A 20,157-nucleotide genomic window follows, 5' to 3' on the forward strand; every position below is an offset into this window, starting at 1 on the left:
GATTGGAATCTCCCTTCAAAACGCGTCATTATTTGCACAGCAACCTTGCAACATATTTTTTTAATTGTTCTTCAGATTTTTTTTATTTATTTATTTGTTTATTTTATTATATACTGTATCTGCCTATTCTCAGACTGACAGCCTTAAAAGATTATATAAATATTCAGCCCAGTCTTGCGGTAGAAATATCCTTGAATATTTTGGCAGATGAAAAAAAGGCTTCTGAATTTGTACAAGACAGCTTTTCTTTTGTAAAGAAATCCAATACTACCATACAGAACAACTGTAATCATTTATTTAGAGCCTGTTAAACTATTGACAGCATGGCCACTGCCACAAGTCAACAAATAACTGAGAGATGTAAACCAACAATAGGCAGTCTGTCTGAGGTTTGCCATTGTCAAATACACTGATTGTTTGGATTAGGTTATGTAAATGGACTGATGTATAGCCCTTTGAAAAAAAGATCACATTTGTATATGAAAAGTGGTTTTGTGGCAGACTGCATTTTAAATACCTTACCTATTTACTGTCAAGTTAGGAGTTCAGATTGGTTTCTGGCAGGTTGGATAGGAAAAGTACCTAACATACAGTAGGCTATATACTCCAGTTTTTATTTAACTGTTTTTTTGGAAAGAGAAAATTACATGTTAATGTTGCAAAATGAAAAGCTTAAGGGTGCTTAAAATACCTTGAATTATATTTGCATTTGCTTCTAGTTTTTCATCTTTAAATAAAGACTGTTGTAAATGCTTCGAACGTATTCTGTGTGTATATCACCACACACAGCATGGGATACAGCAAAGGTAAAGTAATGTGTTTCATGTAAACACTACAGGATAATCATTATCCCGTGAATCCAGTTAGGCTATCTCCTATAAAAGAGGTCTAGAATGGGTTGGAAGGGTGAATGTCTGAACATTTTAAACAGTGCCCTACTCTAAATAATGTGTAAGGTATTGTCACAAAGACGGCCGGAGTGGGTGGCGTCAGACCAGAAGCAGGAAATAAACAGACAGAGAGGTGTGGTTTGGTGAAGCTGAGCGAATGCTTTCGCTCAGCATTTAATAAACAGCACAGAAAATAAAAGGTTGGAACAGACAAAATACAGGACACGGCACTTGCGCCAAAATAAATAGACAAACAAAACGTACTAAACACTTAACAAACGGTGCACGGAGAGACAAACAAACACGGTGAGTACAAACACTTACAGATTATTTCACTTTAACGTTTCTCCTTCTCTTTCTCACCCGTTCTCCACTCTCGAACACCCAACCCTGAGTGAATGAAAATGTGCATCTATATATACTGTTGTGCTGGGATTCAATTACTAATTAATTATTCACTTGAATCCCAGCACGTGAATTAATTCTGTGCAACCCCGTGCTCACATATTACATTTAACCAGCACGTGAAGTGATTTGTGCCCTCCTCGTGCCTAAATATAAATCTACCTTTTTAAATCAGACGTGAAACACAGACCCGTTTATATCCCGTGTACCAATCTATAGACCAACATTAACACACGCACGCAACATACAACACATAATATGCACACAGGGGCGGGGGCACATTGCCACAGGTATCTAGAAACTTCAAAGACAAACAAAAGGTTAAAAAAGAATAAATACATTTAAACAAATCTTATCTTACAACAAGGCCAATCAGTCTGCTGTTCATCATTCCGCACGTTGCACGTTTAAGGTGCGGTAACCTATTTCTGAAGATATTTTCCAAGCCTCTACAGCTTAAGGTGTTAAGTGTTGTGTCAATAACAATGTGTGGCTCAGTGACATGTTTGTATTTATACATGTAATCATTTGGTCTACCTTCGTTACTCATCAATATGCTTGTTTTCCCTGCAAGTATGAAGCTATTAAAATGAAATATTCAAGATATAGGAGTATTGAGCATGAGAACAGTTTTATTTATTTATTTATTTATTTATTTTTGCTGGACTTGGATACTGTACGTTAGATACTTTAGATACTCCTAAGGTTAAGGTAATTTCCGTGTGTTGCGTGGTGCCAGTTCAGGGATCATTTTGCATTTACTCATTTACTTTAATAGCAATTGGAAAATACTGTAAAATAAACAAAGTATCACAATTTGATCTAATTGTATAAAGTAATATGGTTATGGATATTATTAATTCCTTTTGTCTTCCATTAGCTTCCGTTTGTATATCAGCAATGGGTTTTAATGCCACAGTTTTTAATGCTGCACAAAAAAAATACTGCTAATTAAAATTGCACTTGAAACGAGGTTGATTAGCCTATCATTATAAATTCTTTTATGCCTTTTAGCAGGCTTCAACAATTCTGAAAAAAAAGGCTACGTGCTATTCCATTAACATAGGAGTCTGCATGATCTGGTTGTTAAATTAATAGTTATTAAAAAATATATATTTAAGTTTGTATAGCTTAACAGTTCTGTCAGTATGTTGACCTTTTGCTATGCATAATTAAGAAGAGTATTTTGTTTATTTTTCTGCAGCAGCTTTGAGAAGCAAGGCCAGTATAATTAGATCACCAATTACCATTTAATTAATTTTTGTCTGAAGTCTCATTCCATCTTTGAATTGCAATGAACCCACAGCGCTACAGAAACAAACAAAAGACTCTTCCTATTACTGAAATAGCAGCATTGCTAATGTATGTTTGTATCCTGCAACATTGATTTGGTGAGTGAAAGACAATAATCCACCCTACAAAAATAACACTAATGGACTGTACTGAATGCAGGTGTTTCTTTTTTTTTAACAATTGAATTTCTTTCTATTTAATTTCAATTTCAACTTCGATTTGTGGTTGTACTTTTTTTGCAGTGACTTTTAACCCTGCTACAATTTTTAGTTGGGGGAAAAAACATTTCTGGAAAATATAAATATAACAAAGTAGAGAGAAAAATTTGTATTGATACTACAGTACTAGTATTTTTAAGTTCTCTTGTCTGTGAAATGAACACTATCCCAACAAGGAATATTCACAAACCTTAGCTAATTGGGTCATGAACATGACAGTAGGCAAGGGTTAGGTGTTAAACATGGGCTTTTCACTTTCACCCGAGGCCCTCTGCCTCTGATGTCAGAGCAGAGGGAATCTATTCAGCCTAAACAGATGCCATTATATATAAAAAATAGAAAAGAGACAACTGATACCTCCAAAGCAATTGACAGCATTGACATTTCATTAATTTGTTAGCTCAATCCACCCATGATTGTCAAAGATGACACGCCTTGTGTCCACAATCCCAGTGTTTTGCTCTCCATCCTCACAGGCTGCAGTCATGTTTAATTTGGAAACTGGGCTCCTTCGGCAAATTAGCAATTAGAACAATTTTGTGGGAATATGTATATGTGTCATTAGTTTCCCTGCAAATTAATAGTGGGAGCAGAGGTCAGGCTGAAATTTTCCACTTGACTGCAGCTTCTCTGTTGAGATTTGGCACTTTGTTTGGAATGGCCACAGCTGCTTGCAGACATAGTATACCTTTGGAGCACTCTTTTAATTAGTTTACCTTGTAGACATTATTACTAATATTCTGCCTCTCCCCTTGAAAAAAAAATTACTCTTTCCACAAAATATTCCACAGACATCTTGCACCACTGTAGACTGATGATGGGGTCATTCAGATACAGCATTTAATCATTAGATCACCTCCATAAGCATCTCCTAATTAGAGTCCTTACAAAACAATTTCATCTTGTAATTAGCTGAGATTGGCTGCTTCCTCTGTAACTTATTAGTGGCAGCCCAGCGGTAGGTGCGAAGCACACTGTCATTTGTCAAGCCTGTTAAAGATTACCCTTTCTTTGCTCTTCTCCTTTTTCATTTCCTATTGTTACAAACATCCAAGGACTAAAAAAGGAAGTCCGTAAGTGTGGCATATACAACAGTGGATCAGAATGAAAGTTCATTGTAGCTGTGATCTGGAAACAAAACAGTTTACTGTGATATGCTTAACAAAAACTCTCAACCGTAGTCATGTCAAATGAATCTTCACCTCTGCAGTGTACTGTATGACGATACCAGCGGATCAGTTTGCTTTCAATCAGTTCTTATGTATTTTATTGTGTTGATTGCAGCTGAATCTGGTGTCCAATGCCACACTCTCCAAAACGGCTTCTGAAGCCTCACCACAGAGTTTACCTCACACCCCTACCACCCCGACAGCCCCCCTCACTTCCATCAACCAGGGACTTTCAGTAATCACACCGACGAGCATGCACAGCGGGGGACCATACAGGAGGCGATATTCTGAGAAATACAATATGCCCATCTCTCCAGGTACTACGTCATCCTTTTACAGAAGTCATGGCTTTTTTTTTTTTTTTTTTAACCGGTAGTGAAAGCATCAACAAGACAAGAACGGTGCTTTAAATGCTCAGCCATACCATTTATTTAGTATGTATTCTGGTTAAGAAAAAAAAAAGTATGAACAAGCCTTAAAGTGTTCAATATACAGCAATATCAAGGGTCCTCAGTGGCTTATCCAGAGTGCAGGCTGTAAGTTGAGCTTCAATCCTCATGTTTGGTTGCACTAGTGAGGCATCATTGAAACTATGCATTTCAAATTGGGCTGAAAAACAAGTATAATGACTGCAGTATAACACTACGACTGTATAGTTTCCAGTGTTAGTAAAAGTTGATACTAAGAATATGTAGACTGCAGTGATGTTATTAGTATGTCCTTTAATGGGAAGATATAATATATCCGTAGTAGATATACTGTGGCATCAGTTCCATAGTTATGTATTAGACCAATTTATTGAGATTTATTCAGACTATACAGCAGTGTGAATTTTTATGTGTTACGTGCTTTTCGGATTAAGTCACATGGTATTTAAATATTATATCATTGTTAACAGATCTTTCACAGAACAAAGAGTTTTACATGAATGCTGAAGTGAGACCTCCATTTACATATGCTTCCTTAATAAGGCAGGTAAGAAAATGTATATTTTGTATGTTCATGGGTTGCATGTTGAGGCTAAAAAATGATATTTATCACAGAATGTTATGTGCATTTGTTCCCAGTATGTTTAGCCATGCAGAGTTATGTTTGTGTGTGTGTTATACACTGTATATATTACATATACAATTTTCACAAACCGCAGTAGATGAAATGAACCTTTACCATATCCAAATGAGCAAAGGAATGTAACGAACTAGAATTGCAATATATAACAATTGCTTTTGATTAAGCATTACAATAGAATGTGATTATTATGAAATTCATTTCACACAACAGTGGGAATGAACCTGTTTAAAGATGGCAAGTCAATTATCACAAGCTGCAGTAATCTCTGCTCTCTTGAATTAATCTGAGCTCTAAATAATTACTAAACTTTAATCTGGTTGTGAAATGTTTTAGGTTTTCTTCATTAAGTAGGAAAATGTAAGATGTATTTTAATCTGCTTAGCATTACTGACAAATTGAAGCATCCAGTAAGCAAATAGAACTGCATGGTTATTGGCCTTTACATTTGCAACTAACATTGATTGGGAATTAAATCCTGGTTTACATTTATCTTTTGTATTTTGCATTGCACACATGATTTATTTCCATTATATGGGCAAACATCTGTGGCATATTCTTTTATTTCCAGGGAATTCTTGAATCTCCTGAAAAGCAGCTAACACTAAACGAAATCTACAACTGGTTCACACGAATGTTTGCATATTTCAGGCGCAATGCAGCAACTTGGAAGGTAATTAAAATGTGAAGATGAAACTTTGAGGAAGATTCATATTTTCTGGGGTTTATTAATTGGTAGAAAATAAATGCTGTATTTTCGTACAGTTATGAAAGAGCTATTGTTTCCTTAAAGGCTTGATACCTGTAGGTTATCTAAACTACCCAGCATTCTCTAGTTCATTTCGGCTTAACTGTGTACAGTGTAAACCTGTGACATACAGTTCATGTTCACCCAGACAAAGGATTCATTCATCCTGGATTGACAACAAGCTCATCGTCTTTACAGCTGCCAACGCACCACTCCTGTATCAAATAATGATATGAACAAAATTAGTCAGTTTTAGTCAAATTTTCTAATACAAATAAATCATAAATGCTGTTAAAATCAATTTTATTATCACATCAAAACATTTATCAAACATTGGTTGCAGTTTCAGCATTAAATCAATTATTATTATTATTATTATTATTATTATTATTATTATTATTATTATTATTATTATTATTATTATTATTATCTGGTAAAATCGTTATAAAATGTCTAAAATACTTCCAACAAGCATTACAAAAAAAAAAAAAAAAAAAAAAAAAAAAAATGCCATACTATTAAAAAGAAAATAACTACATGTCTGTGCTATTGGAAATCTCTAAAATTATAGTTTTGTTTAATTCTGCAGTCCTTTTTTTATTCACATGGGCCAGTGCAGTCTGCCTTAACATGATTAAGAAAATCTTTCTATACTCTCCCTTTCAGAGTTACAGCTGTGAGTCTGACAGCTATCAGCTCACTAGATTCATTCTGCTCCTTAACAAAATGCTCCACCAACCGCTGACAGCCCACCCATAGGGGCACATTTTAGTCATAAACATGCAAGTTCCCCACTGTGACTCAGTCCAGCATGGCAGTGCAAGGCATTGCAAAAACACACAGACTTCAGTATAATGTATGAATGTGTGTTCAGTTTATTTACGGATAGCTGCCTGCATACAAGTGGTATGATGAAAAGCAAATTTATGAGCTTACCATAATATCTTGAATTTTTGCTGTAGGGTGAAAGCCTAACTGGTGTAGACAAGTCAAAAGCAATGCATGTTTACTTTAACAAAAGCTTTGTTTGTGCAGATTGGAATGTGGTCTAACAATCTGTTGTGTAAGATGCAACTGTAGTGTATTTTCTACCAAGTCTCATCAGCTGTTCTGTAGAGTAAATACACCTTTAGGAACACATCCACAAAATATCCTTAGTAGCCTTGAATTCAGAATAACTGCTGGTCAGCATAAAACAGATGTCATCCTTTTGTAAAAACGTGGGGTACAGCATACATACCAAATGACTAGCAATGAAACCAGGAAATATTTTGATGTTAAATATATTATGTAACTAAGGGAATAAGATTACAAGTCATTGTTGTATTAATACTTTTTATGTATGTATAAAATGTACGGTTGTCTTTCTTTGCGAGTTCATATTTATGTCTTATGTTCTGAATTGTTTATGTTGGGTTTATGTCAGTGTTCTAATAGCCATTTGAATTTGTCTTCTTTTATACCTGCTGCAGAATGCAGTCCGTCATAATCTTAGTCTTCACAAGTGTTTTGTGCGAGTAGAAAACGTTAAAGGGGCAGTTTGGACAGTGGATGAACTAGAGTTCCAAAAACGAAGGCCGCAAAAGATAAGTGGGTATGTCCACCATGTTTACACTTCTAAGCATAGTTTGGCTCACGCTTGCTGCTTAAACCAGACACTTTTGGCTTCATGGAGGTGATGGATCAAACACTTAAGATATTTAGTCATTGGCTTTACAAATTGGGGAAGAAGGGTAAACATTCCATCACATTCTTTGTATGCCATGGTGCCCTGAAGTACCCTTTCCCTGCTTGCTTTGGTGTTCTCCGCATCACATGCTTTTAGCTCTCTAGAAGGTGCAAATTAACCCTCATTTCCTTATGCTTATTTGCATTTTATTTTTTCCCCTTTCATCCTCCCTTGTGTTTGTTGTGTGCCCCTTCATCCCTCCATTTGTGTTGTTGCCGCTGCATCTGTGTTGGCTGCTGCATTTGTTCCAGGGTGCCATTCGCACCAACCTTTCACTGCATAAATGCTTTATCAGAGTAGAGGATGAGTTTGGGTCCTTTTGGACTGTTGATGATGAGGAGTTTAAACGTGGTCGCCACATTCAGCGAGGCCGTCCTCGGAAACACAACACTGAGGAAGCTATTGATGATCTATTTTTACAGTAAGAGCTTTCGCTTGGCTTTGCATGGTTCATTAATCAAACACAACTTTATAACATCCCTACATGTCTTGCTGTTATGTGATCATGCTATAGCACTCCAATTTCTGTTTGTCTTGTATGCTGTATATATGAACAAACTCTGCTTTCACTAGATGTTATAGTATGGAAATCTATCCATACGTACATATATATGTATATATATATATATATATATATATATATATATATTATATATATATATATATATATATATATATATATATATATATATATATATATTTATATATATTTAAATGTGGTGTAAGTTTGTTATAAGCTACTGAAGTAATTAAGAAACATGTGCACATACATATTAAATATTGAAATACCAGTGTTTTAAAGTGAAGTGGAATACCATCTGTTCAGAAGCGTGTTGACCTAAAGAATAAAAACATTATTCTTTTCAATTAGTGAGCTCCAATGTCATGTTATAACATAAATGAAGATGTACATATGCTACCTTCAAGAACATGCATATGCATGTGCCAAGCAAAGTTAAAATAAAATAAACTGTTACATTTTCTCTCTTACACAGCAGTCCAACTCTTGTAAAGAATATACAGACCAGCCTTGCTTATAGCACATCTCTCAATGCTGCGTTTCAGGTAAGACCAGCATGTTTCCCATTCAAGAAAAGTGAAAAATACATGAAATAAAATAATAACAAAAAATACCACAATTGTAATTACTGAAATGCAGCTATTAGTGTGATGAGTGATAGGATGCCATATCACATGACTGCTGCAGTTAGTGGGTTTAGACTTCTAATGAAGACATTTTTCATAATTCAATTATTCATCCATCTTTCATTACTTGTTTTTATAAGCAGAAGTAATACAATCAAATGATGTGTGTATTAAATCAAGTACTGTTTTTGTGTGTCTGTTTTCAATAACCTTCAGGATTGTACTGTAGAAATGTGTGTCATCTACCCACAATATTCATATAGTATTGAATAAATAAACACCACTGGGTCTCAGTTCTTTTCTGACATGCTAAGTTAACCCTCTGTGAAAATGGGAGGTATTAAAATGTATCATCTCTAAATACCCTTCTCTCTTAGGCCTGTGAACTCTTGCTTAACTACTGTTTTGTCAAGCATATTTTACTATAACAAAATGAAACTCTCTGCTTACCCACCATTTAAGAATACTCTCTGGAACTTCTCCACTTCATAATATACCATAATAGATATATACAGATATTTTACTGTTAAACATTAAAAGGTTATGAGCAAAGTTACATCCCCAGCTTCTAGTAATGCCTTTAGCTGTAAATTCCTGCCTGTTACCATATTGCCCATTTAATAAGTGCACATTGATTTAATAAGTAAAGGATTGTTTAGGAGTCCCAGTTAGGAGAAAGGGGACCTCTTCAGGTAAATATCATTAACTCCTTTAAGCATTTTTTCACAGTATTATTTTGTATCCATGTTTCATAGGCTTCAATGGTAGAAAATAACATACCTCTATACACTACTGCTTCCATGGGAAGTCCCACTCTTAGCTCACTGGCTAATGCTATACGAGAGGAGGTAAATGGTGCAATGGACCATGCAAACAGCATTGGAAGTGACAGCAGCCCAGGACGATCTCCTTTTCAAGCTATGTGAGTACTGAACCATCTGTGCATACTGTATAACTTGAGTGCTATTTCACCTCTGGCCAGTCAAAGCGCTATTTAAAAAGCAACAAAATGTTAAATGTATAAATAAAATGTAATACACACAGATACAAATTAAATAGAAAATCTAGAAAGTGATGTACTGTAGCGAATGCACTTGTATGTATGTTGTAAAATCTGCTGGTTTTTGTGTATATATATATAGAGAGAGAGAGAGAGAGAGAGAGAGAGAGAGAGAGAGAGAGAGAGAGAGAGAGAGAGAGAGAGAGAGAGAGCTGTGTTGAGACTGTGTTATGACATTCTTTAAGAACCTAAACCTCTGTCAGTCCTAATGTACATGTGGTGCATGTGGGTTATAGTGATCTACCATTTCATCCTACTCCCATTTTGTTTTTACAGTTGTGAGGATGTATGTTACTAATATGTATTTACTTTGCAAAATATGCTTAAGCATGATTAACAAGCAGCTCAAATGTATTTCGTACAGAAACTGACAGTGCATGCCATGTACTTAAACAGACCATATTTTAAGAAGTGAACTTTGTATTAAAATACACAAGCTTGTACAAATACTGGACATAACTTGGTATATAAAGTCATGAGCGAGCCATTTTTGACTTTTTCATTATAAATTAAAGTAATAGACTTTAAAATATATATATATATATATATATATATATATATATATATATATATATATATATATATATATATATATATAAAGCATGTACACATGATGGGAAATCTCCTGTTTTAATTAGCTGTATGACATCGCTTTTGGATGTTATTCAAACTGCGGTTAGATACAGTTGAAACCACAGTTCCCTATGCACTAGTTGTACAGACCAACTTGTTCAGTTGGTAGAAGCTTGAAATAATATGCTGAAGACAGTATCCTTTCCAGATGGTAATGTCAGCTCAAAGGAAAAGCTGTGTGATTTTTTTAATTTATTTATTTATTTTACTGAAAACAAATCTCAAGACAAAATAATTAGAATAGCAACAAAAGCAGAATAATGAGTGCCTAAAAACATAGTGCTGATGAATAGAAATTTGCCATCCTCGTTGCATGTGGATAGAGCTCAGGGCAGTGCTTCAGAACAGGAAAGGGTAAGGCAGGATGGGTGTGCTGCCCCAAAGGCGCTCTTTCTATTTTATGGGGTGATTTGATAAAGTTCATAGCTTGATACTGGAAATACAATGCAGCCTTTAAACTGTATGAAATACAACAAACAAATGTTTGGATGTACTTCTGAATTGTATTAAACATTGCTGGTTAACTCCTCGAGGGTGGTCATCAGATTAGGTGATCCTCCCTCTCAGTTTAATACTCACGCATATTTTGTATTCAGCTAAACTGTACGGTAAACTACAGTATATATTTTACCAATGCAAAATTGTGTGGTGAATTCTAAAATAAAATAGGACTGGTATTATTCACTTTCCAAAAATCATTTAACTACGTACAAGTCCTGGATTAAGCCATTCCAACTACAGTGTATAGTTGATGGTGTAGTTATGTTATTTATGTGTGCACAACTCTATGACATCTAAACAAAAAAAAAAAAAGTGTTTTCATTCTTATTGTAGTAATATTTAGTGCACAACATATAAACCTAGACCTGTAATTAGATCATTTGAATACGTTCCTGAGATGGTAATCAGGAACTAATCATGTTTGGAAACCACAATTCTATACTCTGAATGAATTTGTTTAAATAGATAGCGGGTACAATGGTGACATTAACAGTTATGCTGTATTTGCGTATTTTATTTCCAGCTTGAAAAACATTTAAAACGTCTCCTAATCTTTCTTTTAAAAAAACAAACATGGCATGGTGAAAGGCATCAGGGTGAACATTTTGGTGTCCGTTTCATTTTATTTTTCTTTCTTGCGTAGTAAAAATGAAATAAATTATTCTAGAACCTAAATGTCATTCAGGTTTTCCATATAGAGCGTGAAAGACCCAAGTTTTGTTTACAATACACTTGCAGTTGCATAATTATAAGTTGGTGGGGAACATTGTACTTTCATCTTGATATGCTCTGAAGGCAGCCATAAAGCAAACTACTACATGCTGTGTTGAAGCATAATACCTTCAACAAGGTTTATTAAAATCCCCTTTCTTCCCAGAGTGAGTGGGGGGGGGGGGGACTCGACACAAACACAAAAGAATTACTCAAATGTGAATGAAGGGAAATCTCGGTTGAAAGCAAATGTTTACACTTAACCCCTTAAAACCTGTAAAACAAATACAGGCAAAGTTCTTTAGTACATTAAGGGATGACATTTATAAATGTATGACTATGCCAATATTGTATTAAGCAATAACACTCAACAGGGTGTGCAGACATTGTGCATTGTAATTCATTGTGAAATGTTAGTAATATTAGTTAACCAGTTTCAACTGTTCAGATTAGTAATATAGGATGCTAGCCAACGTTCGTCCTCTGTTAACAGCAGGTAGCTGCAATTGTAATTATAAGCACAATGTCTGTCAGCATATGCTAATATAATAATAGCAAAGGGTCCAGACCTGAGGCAAAGTTGTTTGTGAAATTGATCACCATAAACCAAAATAATGGCTAATCTCTTTTTTATTTATGAAATACAGCATAGTAATCTTAATAACTGTTGATTAGTGCTATTCAAAGTTTGCAATTGTCTGTCCCATGAGAAGACCTTTCCTTTTTCTATTCTGGAATATTCTTTCCAGAATATTCACGCCCACGCCAAAGAATTTGGTTGGGAGCTGAAGATTAGGCCCCCTACACACCACTGTTTCTTTTAAAACATTAAGATATCTTCTTTGCAACCCACAATAATGCTCACACAAAGTTTGTCACCTCACTCCCGTCCGTCCATCCGGAAGGTTTGCAGTCTGTGCCCTGAAGATTTTTGGACATTCTGCTACTCTGGTGTCCACATTATCAAACCACAATAAAATGCGCAGATTTCTGAGCCTTTGCTAGTGGTCTTTTAAAATGGATATTAAAGCACATGGTACTACCAAAACAATTGTAGTCTTGCCTAATATGTGTGGCCATCGTTTCGTAGGGTCACATTTGGCCGTATGAAAAACAAATGATATGATACAGCTGAATTTGATTTTGTTACGGTAATGAGGTGAACATTTTGTGCAAAGAAAACATTTAGAATGTTTTTTGTTTGTTGTTTTTTTTTCTTCTTGAGATGTATATTTTAAAGATAATGGAAGAGTCCTGTAAAAAAAAAAAAAAAGAAACGTTACGACAGGAAGCAACTTGTGTGTGTCGGTTATGTTCCTTCAACGGAAAGTGCAGCATGGAAAAGACTGCATGGCATTCAACGTTTATTTTTCCTTTGTTTATAAATGCTATGAAAAAAATACCATTAAAATTTAAATACATGTGTAACATGTTTGCGTCTTTCATTTAGGTAAACGTGAGCTCTACGAAGTGATGGTTATAGATATTAGATAAGATTTACTGCATTATTTGTTTGTGAGATGAAACTGCCTGTATGTCCCATAGGGTGCGATGCCTCCAGGGCAGGGTTAAGGCACACTGGCAGGGTAACAATGGAGCAGCCAGTGTAGAAATACTCTGGGTATGAATATGGCTGTAACTTATACACCTTTAGCAAGCACTATCGATTCCTACCAGTAACATTAGAAACGACAGACATAAGTTTGCAGTAGTCCTTTCATTTCGTATCTCGTAGGCATGGCAGCAGTAAATACTATGGGTGGAAGTGTCTGTATTTAGTTTCTTATTTAGTGGAAGAAAGGGCTTTATTAATTCACATATGAAAAACTAAATGACTATTTAAAAAAAGCCATCAGGTTTTCTTTCCAGTCAGTTATAGTAGTTGGTAAATTTTAGCTGTGGTTCCATGAATTTGCTTAAGAAAGGAACTTCAAAAATTTCTCTCACAGGTGTTACACTGCCAAAACTCGTCTTATAAAAATGCGTTTGCAAGGAATTTGTCGTGTTTGTGATTTACAGGAGGCATTTTTCAAATGTTATCAAAGTATTTTTTTTTTCTGCATTCACCCCACATTCCCCTGTGGATTCTTCATGTGTTGTTTCCATAATGAGAAATTTGGCAGATCGCATCTCTTTAGTGCATCCTTTGCCCAGTCTGTGGACTGAGGTTCATGTTTTGCCATGTTTACAACTGACAGCGTTATTATTCTCATAAGGACTCTGGTTTCTTATCACACTGTTGTGTTGAGCAGGCCTTTTTCTTCTCTGCTTGTGTTTCCTGGCAGGGCTTTTCTTCCCTTATTGACACTTTGTAAAAATATGCATTAATTTGGAGTTTAAAACATGTATCATGGTGTCTCGTCGCTGTGTTTGCTTGAAGTTGATTAATGATAGAACCTCACTTGGGGTCGTCCTCTGGAGACTTGCCTCACAGGTTCTGCATGTTAACTAGAATAAAGCAGAACACACAGGGAGCAATGATCAGCCACCGCAAGGTGCCAGACAAACAGCCCGCTTGCTTGGTGTAGTCTATCTTATTTTTTTCTTATTGTTAATCTTACTCATTTATCAATGTTAAAGTAATATCCTGTCTGCTATCTAGAAAACAAAAATGCTGTCGATAAATAGGACAATAGACAGTATTTATTTATTTATTTGTTTATTTTTACAGATTTTCTTCTAGAAGTGACAAAGCAGCTGTATTGCTTGTAGTCTCAACTTTTCAATTGTGTGAATGAAAGGATGTACTCTAATGTCCATATTATATATAGTGTTTTGATATTTTATGTATTTTTTTTTTCATGTGTAAATTGGTATTTTGACAGCGTAATGTGTGGTGGGACGACAAAGTACCTATTACGTTTTTTCAAAGTAAGGTGATTTTAAATATGACTGATCTCTATTTATTTCTGTAGGCATCATATCAATGTTAAAGAGGAACCACTGGATCCAGAAGATCATGATGGTCCTTTGTCCCTTGTGACAACAGCCAACCACAGTCCAGATTTTGACCATGACAGAGATTATGAAGACGACCCTGGGAATGAAGACATGCAATAAGCACATGTCGTTGTAATCCTGAGAATGAAGATTGAAAGAACTAATCAAAATGAGCTGTAAAATCTCTCCAAAAGAAAAAGGGGGTCTGAAGGATTTTCAGACCATTTTGACAGTTATAAAATGTTTTAATTGACTTAGTGCCATTAAATAAATAAAATATCCCATTTGGGAGTATTTTTTATTTATTTATACTTTTTTGTTTAACAAAAAAAAAAAAAAAAAAAAAAAAGGAATTTCTACTCGACATGTATTGAATGGACTTGTTTGGTACTTGGGACTTTTCCTCTTGAAATCAACATCAGTGCTGTGTTACTGGACAGTTCATGCTGTACACACACACTGCAGCGGACAACGGACTGCAATCCTGCAAATACGGATAACAAAGCCACATTAAACTGAGCATGTATTTTTCACACTGCAGGTTGAACTGTGCCCAGAAACTTAAGAGATTTTGATGGACATTTGATTTGCACAGTGCTGTGTGTGGATTAAGCTGATTATCACTGCCTTTAATCCACTTTTTTTTGTTGCTTCCATTAAGGTTGGGGAGGGTCTTATATGGGGGGGGGAAAGCTATAATTCTTTGTAATGTGTTGTTTTTTGCTTCTTCTACTACTACACATTTTTAAACTCTGACCAGCCTCCTTAAACTTGGAACGTTGACCCCTTAGAGGCTTCAGATGGTCAGCACTTGATGATGATGATGATGATGATAATGAATGTTTATTTTTTATTTTATTATTTTTTTTTTTGTATATGAAGCAGAATGTCAAACACCTAGTAGTATTTTTCTGTCATTTATTCCATAATTTGCTTCAAAATGCAACCTCATGCCACCACGTTTGTTTTTTTTTTCAACACAGCTGCCCGTTCACTTCTGCTTGTTGCCAAAATGTAGCCCACCCCCCAAAATTGTGAAGTCCAGCAGTAATGCACTACTCATAATGAAGGTTCTACCTACGCATAGACAAAGTATTGTAAAAAAACAAAATGAGAATGAATGACAGAGAAATCTTACCAGAATTCAAAGAATGGAATAGATTTGGTCTACACAGCAGTGAAAGACTTGGCTGCAACGGAATCACTGAACATTCTTGAAGCATTTGACCCAAGCATTTTTTTTTTTTTTTACAGAGTAATATACATACCTTAATAATAAAACATGTATTAATAGACTTCTGAATCATACCCTTGGCAAGTAATAGTTATAAACAGAAAATATACATACATTAGGCCCACAATTGAAAATATAAGCAAGAGAAATGGTCTCACCTCTGATTACTATATCACAGGTTCAGCATTTCATTGCAGCCTGGTTCAGAACTGCTTTGAGGATAAATCTGTTTAAATAGAACAGACTTGTCATGTTGAGGGGATAATGGTAGCTAAATCCAGCAATGTCAAAGTATTAGTGTAATTGTTCATGTGCAAATACTGTACTGGGGTTATGCTTTCAGTTTGTGTTCTATTGCTGTTTGCCAGCCACTATCAATACTTTAGCAGTGGGAGCAGAGCATGATGTGCGGCTGGAGACTGTTTTGCAAGTTTGGCGCAACTAGAGAATACAGAACTGAAATCAAAGGTTTGTACAAGTCTGGCACAGATCACTTAAAAAACACTGCAACCAACCACTTGTATCAGTTGTATTTATTTAGGAAGTCTGATTTCAATATGATTTGGTTAATAAGCTTTTGAAGTTTTTTTTTTTTTTTTTTTTTGCTTAATATTTTTGTTCTGTAATTACCAAAGATGAACTGTTAAGTCAACTATGTTCTCTGTTTCATTCTTTATCACATAAGGCCAAATATCCTCTCATTTTTGTCAATGGAGGTATAGAGGGATAGAGGGGATTTAGAGAAATAGGCTAATCTAAGGCTGTATCTAGCTGTTGGTGATAAAAGCTCCTTGTATCTTCAGATTATTATTGGTGGATGATTTAAGCCAAAGGTGTTGCTTACTGAGTAGCCACATGTTGTCCTTGCAGTGACCAAATTAGAAACCATACTAAAAAGCAATGAAAAACTGACCAAACTAAGGGAACAAAATTAGGGGTCCAACAAATATAGGGAGCATTCCATCTTGAAAAGGTAACTGTACATCAAGGGTAATGTTAAGACGCTGTGATTGACAGCGAGCAGTGCAAACGATTCTACAAATTAAGTGAACCATGCAGTGGTTTTTTTAAGGTTATTTTATGTTCTAGATTTTTAAAAGATTGTATGCACCTTCTGTTGGAAGACCAGTATCCTTCAGTGTGCCAGGATTATTTCTTTTGTTTTTGTTTGCCTTGGCACAGTTCTGTGATTGTTTTTAGTTTCTGTCAGCATTTTGTTTTTTATTATAAAAACACTCCTGTTAACTCATAAGCTTGGTACAAGGTACTTTTGTGGCAGTTATTTTTAAGCTTTATCATGCTTTCAATAAAAATAGCAACCTGTGGTCTTGTAAAAATGTATTTAAAATTGTATCAAGGCAGCTTCATGACGTGCAAGCAGTAGCCAAATGGGATTGTGGGATCCCTGCACATCCAATCTGAGTGGTTTGCTGGTTAGCTGTGCATTTTAAAGGGGGTAAAAAGCTAGTTTAGATTAGTACATTCTCAGCATGTGTAGCTAGACATGACTAAAGATAACAGCATGAGAAAACTGTTAGTACGCATACCTCAGTTCAAACCTTTAGGGAATGATTAAATATAAAAATACATTTCATGCAGTTGCACTTAGTTGTATGTCTTGCATGCTTAGTCAAAAGACTTTAGCAAAAAATTAGAGCTTGCCTATCTCAAGGGGCTCACAACCTTTCAGTAAAACCAATTTAAACCTCAGGCCTTTCATGAAGAAAACATACCATTTTCTGTGTTTGGGTTTCCCCCACCCCACCCCCATCTACTATCTCTTTGGATATACAAAGGCTTCAATGGGTGGGCTCTCTTCTGTTGTACATATATCCCCATGTCAGTGCAAGCCTTTGTCTTTTTGGTTTCTTTTATTGTCCCTTCCAATGCTAAACTTGCTCGGTTAAACATGTTTGCTTTATTGCAACTGCTTTGTATTAACTTTATTAAAATAGCTATGAAAAAACTACTGTATGTATTTAAATAGCAGAATGTGCTGCACTTGTATTTTAATTAGTAATCCTTGCTTTAAACAAAATGGATATTTGCTGACAATTGGGTGGGGGGGATCCCTTACGTTTTGCTTTAAAACTGTAACATAGAGGACAGACTTTTCTCTGTTACCATTGACCGAGGCATTTTGTACAGAATTTCTGTTTGTGTTAAGCTGTTTTGATAGTTCCCGCCTTATGATGGTCCAACCACTGCCTTTTGTGGCTGTCTTTAAAAGGTTCAAACTACTGCAAAGAGGGCCATTTTAAAGTTTTCTCGTCTTCAAGGAAATATTTTGCATGAATTATTCTTGGATCACACTTAAAAAAATAAAAAAAAATAAAAAAAAATAAATAAAGTAATGTAAAAAAAAAAAAAAAAAGTCAAGTGTTCATAAATAATAAAGGGGAGTGTCAATCTAATAAATTTTGTAAAGAACTTTACAAGGTGCCAAGATGTAAAGAATATTTGTTACATGTTTTTTTTTCAAAGAAAAGCATACATTAGCATAAAAGAAATACCATGTATCAGACAAAATTGCTGTCAGGAATGAGAGTCGCAGCCTTCTTTGATGAAATAAAACTGGACCGTTAACGCTGTTGAATTATTTGATTATTAGAGTAGGTAAAATGAAGCGTAGCGGGTGGAACAATGTTAAGTTGAGCACATAGGTCAATGTCAAGTGACTAGCTGACACCTGCCTCTAAAGGTCAATATGGTAATAATGTTTACTCCTTTATTGATTACTCATAATACAAACTGTTGCAGTACATCATTTTCGATGTGCGATATTTAAATAAATAATAACAGTGGCATTTTATCCATACATTTCCATTGCAGTCGTGTCAGATGTGCCTCAAACATATTGTGGATTATGCTCACGTAACAAGTTCTGCAACTCCTTGCTTAAGAAAAAAGGTACAGTCAAAGAAATGGAGTTAACATGGTGCTGCACAGGTTTGCTCTGCCAGGTTGGAGATGTCTCTGAAGGCATAAATGAAACTCATTCCTTACATCTGTTTGTAATACCGTACCATCATTCCATGTCTGTTGATGCAGACAATAAAAAACTGTTGTACAGTCAGTACTGATTACTGATTAAAGCATTCTCAAATGCAATAAAATGCTGGTTGTTCACATTGTTTTGTGGAAGCTGTGATTTTTGTCATTTTCTTATACACTCAAAAGCGGATTGATTTGTGTTTTCTTTTGTAACAAGTTATTGGCCTAATTAAAAATAATAATAATAATTTAGTTTGTTATTAACATAGAAAAAAAGCATGATGACGTTATTGAAATGTGTAAAGAACACTCATTGGAATGCTTATGGCATCTGATACTACAAAAGAACATTCTCAGTTTCTTTGCTATGCTTTCCAGGAAATCTTGCACTTGTCTTTGTGGTCAAGCAATTTATTGGCTACAACGCATGTCAGTCCTTTAGGGCTAGCAGCTGAAGCAGTTTTGAGACATATTAAAAAAAAAAAAGCCAGTGAGATTCTCTAAACGTTTCAGTCCTAGCCATTTAAAAAAAAAAAAAAATTAAACCCAGAGAATTTAGCTGGTCTGTATTACTTCTCATTAAGCAATATTATAATATATATTATTTAAACTAATAAAAGGTATAAAAAACCTGATAGTGCAATTACAGAAATACAATAGTACATACAAATATTGCAAACAGAGTGCTATAATTACTAGATAATGAATTGTATTACTTACAGATTATTAGTAGTAATATATTGTATCTCTCTTCTGGGTCCCTGGAATTTGTCCATAGTTGGGACACTATTTGTTCTGTATTAGCAAACTGGGGATGGCTGGATGTGGATTGTGGGACTCTACAGACATCCACCAGCCATTCCTCAATTCAATGAAAGAGTACATGTATATACAACATTGTTATTTAATGTAATCAATTAGCTTTAGTGTTCAAAAGAAACTCAAAATGTGATTTAAACAACATCATTACTGAGTTAAACTGCCATTGTGCTTATCATAAAAAAACATTGTAGAAATTTAAAAGCATTTGTGCGGGGCCTTTAATAGGGGGGAGAGACTGATACACCAGTGGGACAAGTTCTTGAAATTTGTTTGGGTACTTGTTTGGCTAAAATAAAATAGGTTAACACAGATGTGATGTGGGATGTACAACTTGATTTTACGGTCTGTTAATTATTACTTTTTAAATTTTTAGAAATTTTGAAAAACTATAGTTTCTAACAGTTTAACTAAAAATGAAAAATAACACTAAAATTATTAACGGAATAAAATGTTGCAAACAAGGGTTATTTCGAATAAACCTGTGTATCTTTCTTTATCAGTGTTGAGATATAACATGAGTCCAGAGTTGTTGATCATGAGGTAAAATGGCATGTCCTGCTAATCAGAAACTTGTAGCTACCAGAGGCCAGCATTTT

The 20,157-nt window shown here is 35.0% G+C and overlaps 1 protein-coding gene across 11 annotated transcripts in view; it reads left to right on the forward strand.

Annotated features, from left to right (window-relative positions):
• LOC117413924 (forkhead box protein P1-like) overlaps positions 1–18,879 on the forward strand; it is a 165,349-nt gene extending 146,470 nt beyond the window's left edge. For 7 of the 11 annotated variants that reach the window (XM_058999637.1, XM_058999633.1, XM_058999635.1 and 4 more), the window contains 8 exons: positions 4,091–4,292; positions 4,874–4,950; positions 5,615–5,716; positions 7,264–7,385; positions 7,816–7,941; positions 8,516–8,585; positions 9,422–9,588; positions 14,487–18,879. In XM_058999637.1, coding sequence (XP_058855620.1) covers positions 4,091–4,292; positions 4,874–4,950; positions 5,615–5,716; positions 7,264–7,385; positions 7,816–7,941; positions 8,516–8,585; positions 9,422–9,588; positions 14,487–14,631 — 1,011 coding nt within the window. In that variant the 3' untranslated portion in view covers positions 14,632–18,879. Of the gene's footprint in view, positions 1–4,090; positions 4,293–4,873; positions 4,951–5,614; positions 5,717–7,263; positions 7,386–7,771; positions 7,942–8,515; positions 8,586–9,421; positions 9,589–14,486 lie in introns of those variants that run through there. The other 4 variants (XM_058999639.1, XM_058999640.1, XM_058999641.1 and 1 more) reach the window with 3 other exon arrangements.
• The last annotated feature ends 1,278 nt before the right edge of the window (positions 18,880–20,157 follow it).

This window comes from Acipenser ruthenus, chromosome 25, assembly GCF_902713425.1.
Source record: "Acipenser ruthenus chromosome 25, fAciRut3.2 maternal haplotype, whole genome shotgun sequence".
NCBI lineage: Eukaryota > Metazoa > Chordata > Actinopteri > Acipenseriformes > Acipenseridae > Acipenser > Acipenser ruthenus.